The 15,033-nt window shown below is 41.1% G+C and overlaps 1 protein-coding gene across 1 annotated transcript; it reads left to right on the forward strand.

The window, feature by feature from the left end:
* The first annotated feature begins 351 nt into the window (after window positions 1-351).
* On the forward strand, window positions 352-12,252 carry MANBAL (mannosidase beta like). Its single transcript, XM_054981238.1, has 3 exons — window positions 352-409; window positions 2,480-2,676; window positions 11,663-12,252. Exons 2-3 carry the CDS (start codon window positions 2,527-2,529, stop codon window positions 11,768-11,770), a joined length of 258 nt encoding a protein of 85 aa, XP_054837213.1. The 5' UTR covers window positions 352-409; window positions 2,480-2,526; the 3' UTR covers window positions 11,771-12,252.
* Window positions 12,253-15,033: the final 2,781 nt, after the last annotated feature.

Consider the following 15,033-nt stretch of genomic DNA (forward strand, 5'->3'; position numbering starts at 1 on the left):
CACCTTCCACAGATGCTATTTCCTCCAGGTGAATCAATCTCTGTAGCCTGGTGATCAGTTGTAATTCCAGGAGATCTCCAGTCCCCAGCAGGAGATTGGCAACATTGGGTCACTCCCTTCACAAAATAAAAGCAACGTGCACATGCTCGGCCACACTTCAAGGTTTTTTGTTTTGTTTTCTGTTAATAATGTTTATTTATTTCACGAAAAAAGATAAGCTAGGCTCAGGAATCTTGCGCCTGTATTTTTTGAACACGGAAGCCAGTTAGCCGGGCGAACGAAAACGGAGCCTCCTTGGCAACGCCTGTGGCCGGCAGTTGCTAGGGCCGCGGGAGGAGGAAGCAGTTCCCCTGCCGCACCGAAGCACTTCCAGGCGACGGGGTCTGGCTTTGGCTGGAGGAGCGGCGAGGTAAGGAAGGGGTGCTTGGGGATGGGGCCAGTTCACGTGTATTTCCAAGGAATTAGGTAGAGGATTGTAGCGTGAAGCGCCTATATTAAAAAAACATCCCCTGCTTGCAAGAGTGGGTGAGATCAGCCAACTCCTCCCTTGTTTTTTAGACCAGCGCGCGCCCTTCTGGAGTGCCGAATGTGCGCAAAAGCACCTCTCCTGTTCTTAGGAGACTTCGCTTAGGCTTTCTTCACCGCCAACAGCCCTTTCCCTAAATGCGTTTAAAATAACGTTTTGCCCCTCTACAGTATAATTAGCAATTAGTCTCGTTCTTTCCCAGCGGGGCCAGAGAAAGAAAGTAGGTTAGGCAGCGTTATGTTATTGGTTCAGCCTCAAAAACAGAAGCTCTGGAAATGAGGAACGGGTTTAGGAACGCGTGTTCTTTTGCAAATCTATCCGAAGGGTTTATGGGAGGGGGAGGGGGTCCTTCAAAGCATGCTTTTTAATGCTCTTTAAAATGTTTTGAGGACAACGAGATTTATGGTGCAAAATCCTAAGCATTGGCCACCGAGTTCAGGGAAAACATGCTTGTGGTTCGGGCTGCTAACATACTCAGTCCTGGAGAAAAATACTCTGCCCACCCCTTTAGTGGAGGCATAATGCGTGTAAATGAGTAGCTGAAGTTTTTTTTGGCATGCAGAGAAATAACATCGTCTGGTAAATAACATGGCTTGAAACTTCTGTTAAAGGGCTAGCAGATCTTTTTTCCTCCAAACAGTTGGTAACCCTACTTGTGGGACTTCTCAGTATGTTGGTCCAGCATCCCTGCTTCGTTGGGTCAAATTTTTTTGTGCTTAGCAAATTTAGTCCCTGTTGGCAAGTGTTGTGCCAGAGCGAAAGATGGTGAAATATGTAGCACTGTTTGACGGAAAGATTTAGGCTCAGTTTTTCACCATGTTATTTGTATTGTCAAGGCCGTTACACAGAATTTAACTATTTTCTTACACAGTGTTAAAACAGAACTGCAAAACTAGTCACCAGAAATGCAGTCTGGAGAGGCAACTGTAGTCTCTGGTATGGCCCGTTTTCCCTATGTTGCAGTATTTGCTTATGTTAAAGAAGCTTGCATCTAGGGATACCAACAGCCTGGAGGGTAAAGTGTCCTGTCCCTTTAATAGAGGTTTAATACATTAAGACATTTTTTTCTCCAGGTTATTAGTAACCTTGCTTGTAACCTGCATTTCTCCCCTAAGGGACCCAAGGCAGTTATAAACTTGAAGGCCCGATAAATAACCACAGACTAAAACTTATTCAGAGTATCGTTAAAAATAAAAGAATTAACAACTCCCCCCAAACAACCTCCTTGACAGGTATACAGTTGTTCTTAACCTTAATGGAACCAATTCAGTGAATATCACAAAAGGCTTGCCTTACCACTTTTTCTGAACGCCAGGAGATTTGAGGCAAAATGGAGTTCGAGATCCACCACTAAAAACCCATGAAATGGTGCAGTGACTGTCTGTGCAGATTGAGATGAAGGGGTGGCAAAAGCCCCTATTAAGAAATGTACAGAGGGGATGGGGCATGGGTTCATATTAGGAGAGGCTGCCTTTCAAGTATGTGGGCCCTAGGCCATGAAGGACTTCATAGTTAAAACCAGCACCTTGAACTGGACCTGTAATAAAGAAGCTGATATAAAACTTGAATAATGTAGTAACTATGCAGCTGGAAGCATCTTGTGATAGTTTTTTTTCATGTGGCTGCAGCAGCCGTGGAATAAGTTTTAAGTGTCTCTGCTCTGCAAATAATTCATGTAAAATTACCCTGAAATCTGGGTTTCTAAGGCTGCAGTCCCTATTTTATGGCAACATGGTCATCATATTTTTAATTGTCTGCTGCTTCCCAATAGCCATCCAGATCAACTTATTTATTTAAAGGTTTTCAGATCTCTGAACTGCAAGGGATTCATCTCTTGCTTGGATTCTGAACCTGAAAATACTCAAGGTGCTACTGTATAGAATTATATTGCTTTGATTAGTTCTGTGCAAAAGAATGTAAAATGAATGTTACAAAAATGTTCTTTTTTTGCAGAAAGAAGAGATTTGAGATCATTGGAGGCACAGTTGGTGATTTCTGCTATGGCTGCTGATCTGGACTTCACACCCCCGGAAATCCCAGAGCCAACATTCATGGAGAACATCCTACACTATGGCCTTTTTTTGGGAGCCATTTTCCAGCTCATCTGTGTATTGGCCATAATCCTCCCTACACCAAAGTCACATAAAACTGTAAGCCTTCTTACTGTCTATAAAAAACAAACAGTGAGGTTGCAGTGAAATCCTGATATTAATGACAGTTTTGAAATATTGTTACAACTTGCTTACAAATCGCTATTTCTTCATTGTACTGAAATCCATGGGTAGATATCATGTTACGGCCTATGGATTTCCAGGAGGGGATGTGGCTCAGTAGTAGAGCAACTATTCCCATATGCAGAAGATCCCAGGTTTAATCTCCAGCATCTCTAGTTAAAGAAATCAAGTAGTAGCTATTCAAAAGATCGCCATTCAAGACCATGGAGAGCTGGTCAGACTATAGTGACATAGAGTGATTCCGCACACGTTGGACAATGCACTTCCAATCCTCTTTATAGATCATTTGGAACGGATTTTTTTGTGTGCGGAACAAAAAATCCACCTCAAACGACTGATAAAGTGCATTATCCAACGTGTGCGGAATCAGCATTGATAGATCAGCATAGTAGCCTTGTTCACACGTTGAAGTGAATGCACACACATCCTGCATTTACATGTGTACATCTGTTTGTAAGAAAGAGTCAACATACGTTCACTTTACAAATTAAATTGTAGATTGGTGTCTGGATAAATTGGGGTTTAAATCATACATTTGGATGTACGTGTATTGATTGCAATGTGAAATTCCTCAGTGCACATTTAGAGAAAAATCAAGTGTGCACTGTTTGTACATGCATTCACTGTAACTTGTGAACAGGGCCACTGTAAAGCAGCTTCATGCGTTCACCAACGTCTTCCAGAAAGGTTTATTTCCTAAAATTGTCTCATGGCAAAAATAGTATTTTGTGGATTCGTAAGTTTCTTCAGCAGAGGATTTGGCATCCTGATAATCTCAGCTTTTCTCTTTTATGCTTTTGAAGCACATTTGTAGCTCTCTTGGCTATGAGCAGTATTGTGGGTAGATCAGCAGGTGTGATTTTAGTACGCTGCACAGTTGCCTTTTCACAGCTGCAGTTAGATGGGAAACAAACTGACAACTGTGTCTGCCCAGGAGATCTCTGTATATTATAGCTTCAGCTCCTTGCTTGGCAGTTACCGAGCAAAGAGCCTCAGAAGGGGAGGGCAATTACATCCTGTTATTTTACTCTTGGCTTGACTGAACCAGTGTTGGAACTCTTATCTTGGCCCAGAAGAACCATTAGACAGATGACTCTCTAGGTTTCTCCTTTAGGTTTAGAATGTGTTTCTTTTCCCCGGAGTATGAGTAATCCCCGGAACCGTCGGAGTCTTAAATCACACCAAGACAGAAAGTTTTCAGTGCTTTGCTGTGTTTCTAAACGAGCACATTAAAATAATTCAGAACATAAAACAAGCGGTTATGAATGAAAGGAGAATAATGTCAAACCTTACAAATGAAATGTGTTTTAAAGCCGCAGCCAAAAAAGAAAGATATATTTCTGTGTTGTTTTTTTCCGTTAAACAAACAGTGCCCGATACATTAGGAAAAGAAATCCAATGCACAGAAAAGGCATACAATTAAAACAAAAATAGGATTAGATAAAACAAGAAATATCAATGTATGTAACCATTTATGTGATTGATAGTCTTCTTGTTGTTAGGACAATTTAAAGTTTCTAGCTAGATCAGAGATGAAAGTGACTTGCTGTCAAGCTGGCCAACGTTGCCCAATGCATAACTGGTATTAATGACAGCCTGCATTAGCACTTTGCCATTTCATCATCTATTGTTTGAACTCACGAGAACCATAGATGAAGGCTTCAGACATAGATTATGGCATTCCCCAAATGGTCCTAGAATAGTTTTGTGGGTTTGGTGTTATCTGCAGCTGCATCTATAATTGTTGACGACATTTGCCCCAGATAGACATTAAGGTCTCTCTTTCCAGTCCACTGATAACCTTGTCCCTAGCATCAAATGTCTTTGGCATGACTCATCTTTTTGTCTCGTGCTTGATATTTCATAAGTGTTTTGCCCAAAGTTACTATAAGGTGCTAATAAACCAGCTGTAGGCCTTAAGTGACATCAGAAACAACTTGCCTTTGAACAGAATCTGTTTCATTTTCTGAAAGGAGACTAAAGATTATGGCTTGGATCCTATGAATAAATGCTGCATGCTTTAGACAGCCTCTGTCACGGAATGCTCTTTCACTTCTCTTTATACTTCCATTTGCACCAGATCAGTAGTTTTCAGTGAGCCCTCGCACAAATGGAAGTGGAAGCAGAAGAGAAAGTGAGCTCCATGGCAGAAGCTGTCTAGCGTGTGCAGAATGTGTTCATAGGATCTAAGCCTCTCTTTTCAGCGTCTTCCTGATGCATTGGGCTACAGTTGCCTTGTATCTTGGGCCTAGATTTTTCCTTACAACAGACACAACATACAACAGACATCATGAGGATCTTCAAATGCTTTTTCAATACGCTTTTTAATATTTCCTGTGAGGGGGATGAGTCCCTTGTGCTGCTTCTTTGGTTGAGTTGTAAGTCATGATAGGTTGTTTTATTAGGTATGCGCTAGCCACCTTGAGGGCCCTCACTGGGAAGAAAGATAGAATATAAATATCTTAATAAATATAATGCATGAATTATGTGGTCCAGGAAACACTTTTCACATAGGAATTGTTCTCTTTCTAATTTCATATTTATTTGCTTTATAATCTGCCTTTCTTGTTGATACTCAAGGTGGATAACAAATAAAAACAATGTTGTAAAACCACGTAAGCACTTACAACCAACCATTACACCATAGTAATTGAAATGGAGGCATAAAAGCAGGAATTACAAGATTGGTGAACAACATAGCAAACCATTATAATACCTGTAATAGACAATAGATAATAAAGATGGATTACAAAATTAAAAACAATAAACACAGATTAACACACAAGTTTATTGTGATTCATCTGTAGCTCAGCTAACCATAAGGTGGGATCGGCTCACCACCTGGTTGAGTCACATGATACTATTGTGAGTCAACTAACCATCAGGCTGCATCAGTACATATTTAAACAAATAGGGGGGGAATCTATGGATCGTTTTGAAAGAATTCAAGGTTGTTTTTCATGCACTATTCTGCTTTTGATATGTTTTGAGCTATGCAGGATTGTTGCTTCTTCTGTAAGCCGCCTTGAGCGTTTTTGATGGGAAGAAAAGTGGAACATAAATAATGTAAGAAAAGTCATATAAAGCCATGAATGCTAGGAGTGCAGGGGTCTGCTGGTTGGATTAGAGGCGGATATCTTGTTTGGTAGGAAGTACAGTAGAAAGCATTGCTATCACATTGCCAAAAACTACTGCTACTGCTACTAATTTTGTTTATGGCCTGCTTTTCTCACTGAGATTCAAGGTGGATTGCAAGATCTGAAAAGCGATTCAGTCATACAGCAAGGACCTTCAGTAAACAATGCAATGTGACCTCCAAAAAGCGGATGATGGAGATTATGGGATCCACATGGACAGAAAAAATTGTGGCCTGAGGGATGCATTGAGGAGGGGGAACCAAGCCGATGTAGCTGTTGCACAAGAGACCTTTTTATGCCAGTGGGAACACAGCAGGAGGATAAGGAAGGAGAGGGCGATTTGCCCAGTTCTGTCCCTTCACTGCAGCCTCCTGGCCATGTGGCCCTTTCTGAACACAGGTCCTATAACCTCTAGTATCAGAACTTTGGAGGTTGAAGGGGGTGGGTAGGAAAGAACTGTGCTCTTAACGTCTTTTGCGGCTGTGCTTTGTAGGATCCAAGCCCTTGTGATTCTGAGAATCAACAAGTTGCCCATAAGATCTCTTTGGATCACAAGTGGTCTTTCAAAATATAGTGTAACAGCACTTGTGATATAAGCCACTCACTTTTTCTTGATGATTACTTTGTTTATTTTTTATTTATAGCCCACCTTTCTCATTGAGACGCAAGGCAGATTATAGAGTGTAAGTCAATGCAAACAACAGGATGGGGGCTCCTATAAACAATGCAATTGGGTTTGGGCTGCAGGAGTATGAAACAGAGCCAAAATAAAGCACAAGCATTTAAACATGTGGAAATTACATAGTAGGAGCATGCTTACTGCGACAGACAATATGTATCATACACAGTAGTAGTCCACAGTTCCTATCCCTTTACCAAAGCATCTTTCTGAGTCATTTCAGTACAAAACTGCCCTATTACCTGTGTAACCCCCCCCCCCCCCGGTAATTCAAATTTGCATAGTTTGCAGAAAGCCAGGAGAGTTGGAGCCTTCCTAACCTCATCAGGCAGACTACAACAGAGGGCAAAACCAGAGAATGCACATGTATGAGTAGTTGTGGATTTTGCACATTTGCAAAGTGGCACCATCCAGCGGCCCTGCTCAGATGAGCAAAGCAGTCATGTTGGGTTAGGGAACGGAATGTCGTGTTCTTCGTTGCTTTTGTAGGAAGACTTTTACTTGGGATGAAGGAGAAATGTGCACCATCCCAAAATGTTTCAGTACTGTCTAACGGCTAATTCACATACTGCTTTTTAAAATGTACTCTTAAGGTGTTTTAGGGGTACAGTTGGAAGAGTGAACAATGGTTTGATAAATTTATTTTTGCAAGTACATACACACTCTTTAAGGAGATCGCATTGGCTGAGGCTCCTTGTTTATTCATCATTAGAAAAGGGCCGTAGTGATGCAGTAGGCTGTTAGGCCATAGTCTATGTCAAATACTTTTCTGAATGATGGAACCAAAACTGCAATATGAGGTTTTCTGTCCTTGTCCAAAACCAGTACTGGTAAATCAGTAACGTGGACTTAAAGTAGTTGAGAACAGCTATTTGTACCTAGAAAATAATTTTAAGGGTTTGTGCAATACAATCACCTTTTGTTGGAGAAATCTAATATCATCTATGGAGAATTACTATAGGATGGAAAAATCAAGCCCTTTGATTGAAATCTGTATGGCAATATCCATGAATGGGGAAGAAATAGCCATATTGCATTCTGCATGTACTATTGTTTCTGATGATTTATGATTGATACTGTTTAGCACTCTAATAAACAAGGCAGAATGCTCCCTAGTTAGGCTAGTGACCCTGTTTGCTTCAATCTGTTTCTTATTCCAAGTGACCTCTGTGTTTGCAGAGCAATCAGCCTTTGGAAGTTTGCCTTGGACTGAACATTAGAAGGCAGCAATGGTCTTCTTGCAGTGACTGTGAACTTTGAGTCTCTGAATAATAGAAGTTTATTGCTCCATTTCTCTAGAGGCTTGGCGCTCTTTTGGCCAGCTTCCTGTGGGTGAATCACATCCTTTAGAAAGCAAGCCAAGTCTCCTTTCTCAGAAGGCCACATGGATATGAATTGCAATAGCCCTGTAACTTGAGAAAGGCTGGAACCAAGCTCATGAATGATAAAGATACTGTCAGCTGTTCTCCTCCCTCGTTCACTGTGCTGTTTCCTTAGAAGCATGGGATTAGCACATATTTCTCACTGCCATTTTTAATGGCCTTTTCCAGTTGGCTCATATGGAATTTGAGAATCTCGAGAAGCCTAAAAAAATATTTATACCAAAGCTTATTTAATGAGAGGAAGCAATCTGCGCGTGTATGCGGTTTTTCCCAGGAGCCTGGCTCTACTCCCATGCATGTGTGGGATTTTTTTAAATGAGATGATGAGATTTCAGTTCCCATAGAAGACACATTTGTCTGCTATTGCCTCTAAAAGATGACAGTGAAACAGTTGCTCTGGAGGGGGGTTGGGTGTTGGGAGAACAGTATTCTTGTCAGATTTCCAAGAAGGGAAAAAATGAAATTGATTCCCTTGATACTAAACAGTCAGAAATTGTTCTCTTTGGTAGCTATTCCAAATCAAATACTCTTATTTACCTGAAAGGAAGATGGCCCTGAACGTAAGACAGGGCTGCTAAAAAAAGTTATACACAAAACAATTTTATTACTGTATATAATTGTAACGTTTATGCAAATTTAAGATCCTCCCCCCTTTTTTGATGGAGCATGGGTGAGGGGGATCCCAGCCTTCCTTTCAGGCCAATAGGGTTTTAATTTCCTCCTATTTTGCATTTATAGCCTGAACAGACAGGGTTTTTCCCCCTCAGTGTTTAACTCTGACATTTCCATGCATTGAAAATCACCTGGATCAAGCGGCCATTGATTCAGGTGAGTATCAATGCTCAGGAATTTCAAAGAGTTCAGACCTTTAGAAAAACCCTCTGTGGAGATTTGCATACTGACTTACCATTCCGAAGTCCACAGGTTGGATCAACCCATATTTTTTTCCCCAGTAAAAAAAGGGTGGTCCCCTTTCACCACCCAAAAAGTTGTGCTGAGGAGCTTGGCACCTGCGTGGATAAAAGCTGTAACAAGGAGATAAAGTTTAAACGTTGGCTGTATCAACCCATTGGAACCTCTCCCCCATCTGTTACACACATACAGCTGCATGCGTTAAGGCATTGTTTAAGTACCAAACAAAGAAATAGCAAGAAGCCCAAATACCTTTGGGTGGCAAGGCATTTTAAGTGCATTTTTATTCTGTTGTTCCTCTGAGGAGCTCAGGATCAGGGTGGATTTGATTTAAATCAAACTGATTTAAATCGTGATTTAAATCACTAGTCAGTAAGGCTTGATTTAAATCATAGTTTTCTACATAAAGACTAATTCTTGCTGGTATAACTTTAATATGCAAGTAGATGAAGATTTTTAGAATAACAACTTTTCATATTAGTTTTACAGTTGTATAAAATATTGATTTTAATACTTTTAGAAACACATTATAGTTAATTTATTGTGAGATGAATTATCCCCAGTTTAGGTTAATCATTCATATTTGGACAACTTTTCTGTTGTATTCCCAAACTGGGTCTCTTTTACGGCCTGCTGCCATTATAGGTTTTTTCCTCCAAGGAAAGAATGTGATAAACCTCAGGTCATACACACAAAAGATCCAAAGACTTGTGCAGTATTGTGCTCAAAAAGTTTCACTTTCATTTTGTACTGCTTGCCCCTCCCTCCTCACACTTAGTTTCTTCTTGTGCAGATCTATTCCACTCCAAACAATCAGAAAAATATTGTTTCTATTCACTGAACTTCTTGAAACTTAGCACTGAAGGGGTTGATTCTGTCTTCATAGGTTTGTAGAACAATAGGATTAAGGTCTTTTTCTCAACTCTGTTCATGTTATAACATTTTTGCTGTGAAGAAGAGGCATGTGATCTCTGCTGAGCTGACACAAATTCAGTTTTGAGAACTGCAAAACCAAGCATCTGTGATAATATCTTGTAGGCAGAGAAACTGCCCAATAATCTTACAAAAACCTCTGGAAGAGCATGACATTGTGAATGGATTAATGGAATTTATTTACCAAAAAAATTAAACATATACAGCCTTATTCTACTAATCTTTATTTCATGATGGAATAACCTTTGGATGGTAATATATTTTCCTCAAAAAGCATTTTATTTTAAAAAAATCCAATTTAAATTTAAAAAATCCGATTTAAATAAAAAAAATCTGTTTTTTTTTATTTTTTTTAAAAAAATCATTGATTTTTATCCACCCTGCTCAGGATGCTATATGCACGGATGTCGCCCCCTCCCATTTTATTTTCACAACAACCCCATGATCTAGGTTAAGTTGAGAGTGCATAAAAACAAAAAAGAGAGTGGGGATTTGAACCTGGAACTCTTAGATCCTAGTCCAACTTTCGAACTACTATACCACACTGGCTGTCTTTCTTGGGAATAAGCACCCCTGACCTCCATGGGATATGCTTCCAAGTAAATGTGCATTGGGACCAGGCTGCAAAGCTAATTTTTTGCATTTTCCTTTCTGAGTGGTACCTGTCAAAGGAGCAAAGAAGGCTGGAGGTGCTCAGAGCACAAACCCAGATCAGGGGACCACTGACCTGGGCTTGTTTTGAGGGGGACTGGGGAGTGGGATCCGCTCCCAAGACACCTGTGGGCTGGGTGTTCCTGGGAATTCCCACTTTGTGTTGAGCCTGGCTCACAAGTACAGCTGTGTCCAGGGAAGGCATGCCCTTGGGTTGCAGAAGCCGGGAGGGTGTTGGTAGGGCTCGAGGGCAGGGTCTGTGGTTAGGACAGGCCTTAAAAGCTAGTGGAGATGTAGTTAGGGGTGGCTGGGAATGGACGTGGATGAATGAGCTACTGAACTGGGCAGTGAAGGAACTAGCCTGGCTTCTGTAACCAATAAAGAGGTTGCTTGACCGACTTGTTGCTTGGTCTCTGTGTTGGAGAGTAAGAGAATAGATGGATGACCGCTTCTCAGCCTGCTATAAATCCCAACCTGTTGGCTCTGCGGATGCCTGCAACAGCAGAGGCCTCATCCATGAGGAAGACACCCTTGCAAGCAACATAACTGTACAAGATATGGTGGTTAGAATTCACATTTGATTTTTACCATTTATTTACTTTAAAATTTTCTGTGCTACCTTTCGACCCAAATAGAGTCCTCAAGGCTGCAAATATTAAAATACTAAAACATCAAGACCCAGAAACAGCATTGAAAATATAAGTGTACATAAAGTATTGAAACAATTCAATAAAACATAAAAATGCACACAACACCACAATCAGGAAAGAGGGCCAGTAACAGTTAGTGGGAGAATGCCAAACAAAACAAAAAAGTTTTCTCCCACTGGTGAAAAACAACAAAAGAGGGAAGCAGATGAATCTCACTGGGAGGGAGTTCCAAAGTTTTGACACCATGACCAAGAAGGGCTTTTCTAGCCTCAGACCGTGGGGACACATGAGGCAGGACCTCTGGAGATGACCAGAGTAGGTGGGTAACTTCACATGGGAGTAGGTGGTCCTAAAGGTATGCTGGCCCCAAGCTGTATAGAGTTGGTCCTGGGACATGGCTATCATCCACTTTGTATCCCTTGTTAAGAATCTTTGTTTATGTCAAAAAACAGCATAAGAGAGACCCCCCCCAATCGTTTTCATTCTTCCATGTGATGATGTAAGAATCAGATGTGCGAAATTGTTGTTCACTTGGTCTTCCTTACCGAACTGTTCTAGGATACAGAAGGCTTTGAACTGAAAGGCTCAGAAGTGGTGAAAAAAAACAAAGCTGCTGCTGCATCAACAAGCAAGAAACCAAAGAAAGAAACGAAGAAGAAACGATAAAACACTTTTGCAACAAGCATAAAGGATGTGTCAACAGCCATCAAACTTTCTATGATACATTGGCGAACAACAACGTAACATTAAAAAGTGCCCAAGGCAGCGGTGCTTATATCTTCATTTCTGGTATAGAGAAGTACTTTTTAAAAGGCATGACAATTATTGTTTCATCTAATGTGTTATATAAATACCTACTGAATTTCATTCCTTAAGATGGAACATCATACCAAGAACTGGAGGTGGGTGAAAGGGGGATATTTCCTTTATGACGCTTGGGATGTGAAGTGCAGGTCCTATAAAAGGAAATCAGACCACGCAAAAAGCCTCCCCCCCTCCGTTCATAAGGGCAAAGGGATCAAGTAGTACACTTCTGTATTTTGTATGTTAATGATGAGCTTAATGTACTTGATTTTGTAATATAATTATCATATTTTCACTTTGTTAAAAAAGTCTCTTGATTCTAACAATGGTTTTCCTGAATTTAACTTTTCTTGGATAATGACATTCTTTGACTGTCTCTTCTTACTCTTTGTGCCTAATTATGTAAGTAACTCATCTCTGCTCTGACAGACATTTGGAGCCTTTCTTCTAAGGTTCTGGTGGGCTGAATGAATGAGATGAATGACTCATCCACAGTGATTCAGGTCTTCTTGCTACTGGAGGGGTTCTTCCGGTGGAATGCAGAGGGGGAAAGACAAGCACCAGCAAAGTGCTGGAAACCCACAGTAGTGTCAAAAGTAGCCATTTTCAGTGTACCAAAATCTGATCTGTCGAGGAAAGCTGCTTTTATTTCTCTTACCAAGTATGAAAGTCATTCTCCTCAGCCAGTTAGTTTGTCACAGGTCTCGAGTGTTCTTTTGTTTTATTTACTGTATTTACATACTATTTCATTAACTAAAGTTCTCAAAGATCCTTGTCAATCTCATTTTAGAGGGATCAGGTCAATTTCACCGTGCTTGTCAATTTCACCCCTGGAATCAGCCTTCTGTGGAAAACCAGGAAGGGCAGATCAGCTGTGAAATGCGCTCAAGGATGCCAATGATACAGTGCTAAGATTACAGCGGGTGTTGCCTTTACCAATATGTTTCATCTTCAGTACACTTTTCTGAATTAATATATTGTACCTTTAAACCTTCCTGTACAATCCCTTTTGTAATGTAAAGATCACTTTCACCAAAGAGACCCTGCGTTTAGCAGCCAGAGTGAATCATCTGCTAGTGTGACAAACATTAAGTTGCCAGAACTTTCCTATACTTCACCTTACAGAGGACAGAAATTTGTAAAGGGTCAGCAGTCTTCTGGTATGTTTAGCATTCTTGCTGAGAGGCATCAGGTGAATAACAAACATCGTTACCGTTCCTGAGTAAGTACTGGAGGCTGGTTTCACCATTTTTCAGTATTAAATGAGGTCATATCACATATTGCATCCCTTGAGCAGCCTCTCTGTGTGACTTAGACGAACTGCAGCCTATTTGGAGGGGGACTTTGCCTTTCTGATAAGAAGGAGTTCTCTTGCAGCCTAAATACTGTAGAACAGTTGGTGGGATTAGATAGTCATTATCGCTTCATGTTACTGCCCATTAAATATTTTATTACACTTTAATGGATTGCCTAAACTTTTGTTTAGGAATTGTAAACAGTGTTTGTTTAATTGGAAGATCAATTTCCCCTGTGCTTGTAAGAAAGCGTAATGGGGGCAACCCATCCCATACAAACATGGTGCCTACAGGTGAAGGATTCCCTACAGCCCAAACAAAGCCACTCTGCCTATGCCCCTGCAGGCAAGCTACAAGCTACTAGGAGAAGAGGAGTTTGTTGTGCATACCACCCATATCCCCACCAAACTCCCCTCCACTTGTTGCAAACGAATCACACTCTGGTGCACCAATATTATTAACCCAAAGGAAGACCAAGGTTTTCTTTCCCCCAAGTGTGCTGTCAAAAAAGAGGGAGTTGACCTATATCACATACGTGTTACAAACATGTAAAGTAATACAAACATTTTTTGCTTGTGAATTTTCTGGGTAGGGGTCACCTAACATTCAGAGTTGTCTACCTTTCAAGTAAATCGGGTAACTTGTACTGATGGTAGCGAAGGCGTGAATGAGGATAAGGGAGGCATGCATTGTACCGCCTATGTGTGTGTGTAGGGGCAGGGACTCAGTGGAGCCTGATGGAATCGTGTGCCAGCGGGTGTCGAATCAGTAGCTGAGAGGGTCGTTCCCTGTGTCTTGAACTTCAGAGCTCCTGATTTGTGCTTCGTTTGGCTTGAATGTTATTTTATTAGCCGTGTGCAGTAAACATGAGCCATAAAAAATGGCATCTGGCTAGGGGAAAAGAATTTGCCTTGGCAGGCTGTTGTGCTTTGCCTCTTTCTGAAAAGGGAGGTTCTGCAGCTTAAGCCTACCTGAGAGTCACGTTCTTTGACCTGCAAACCTTGTCTTCTGATCTAAACTCTGTGGGGCTTGCTGTGGCTTGTCAGTGGCAGAAGAAAGGCTCTCAGGTCTTGCCTTCTGCTTTTTGATTCTACTATGGAAGATGAACTCTCTGTATTGAAGCTCTACTCCTCCCTCTTATGGGCTGCACGTTGAGGCATTTGCCATTTATTTATTTAGATATTTATATCTTGCTTTTCTTCCCCATGGACACCCAAAGCAGTATATAGCATCGTTCTCCCCTCTTCCAGTTTTATCTTCACAACACCCCTGTGAGGTAGTGTACGCTGAAAGAGAGTAAAGGCCCAAGGTCATCCAGCAACTATCTGTGGCACAATGGGGATTTGAACATGAGTCTATCAGATCCTAGTCTGATGCCAACCACTACACCACACTGGCTCACAGTATGAGATCACATTACAAGCCTTTGGAAGCAAAGATATTTCCTTATCTATGTGTCTCCTCCCTCCATCTTTACCAAGCAGATAAACATTGAAACAAGTGATAGCAAGACAAAATGCATTTCTTTTTCACTGGATGATTCTAACTTTGAGAGGAAGGAGCAATAATTAAAATGCTCCTTGAGTGCATATTTCCCATTTTTTTCCAGCATATCCTGTTGCAAAAGTTCCCAGTGGACAGTGCCCCAGATTTCTGCAGTGACTTCTCTCTCCTGGACCCAATTTTCTCCCTTTCAGCAAGAACTAGGTCAGAAGATGGTGTTTTGTTTTAAAACACGTTTTTGTGTTGGGTTTTTTTTACCCTCCCTTTGCAAAATCACGGGAAAGCTGCTGCCTCCATCCTGGGCTTGCTGTGCTTGTTTGTCCCTTC

Source organism: Eublepharis macularius, chromosome 5 (assembly GCF_028583425.1).
Source record: "Eublepharis macularius isolate TG4126 chromosome 5, MPM_Emac_v1.0, whole genome shotgun sequence".
In the NCBI taxonomy this organism is placed as follows: Eukaryota; Metazoa; Chordata; class Lepidosauria; order Squamata; family Eublepharidae; genus Eublepharis; species Eublepharis macularius.

Bases quoted from the DNA above. Each gene is read 5' to 3' on its own strand.
- MANBAL (XM_054981238.1), top strand. From the start codon at position 2,527: ATGGCTGCTGATCTGGACTTCACACCCCCGGAAATCCCAGAGCCAACA. The intron at 2,677-11,662 runs GTAAGCCTTCTT...GAACTGTTCTAG, and splicing joins CACCAAAGTCACATAAAACT to GATACAGAAGGCTTTGAACT.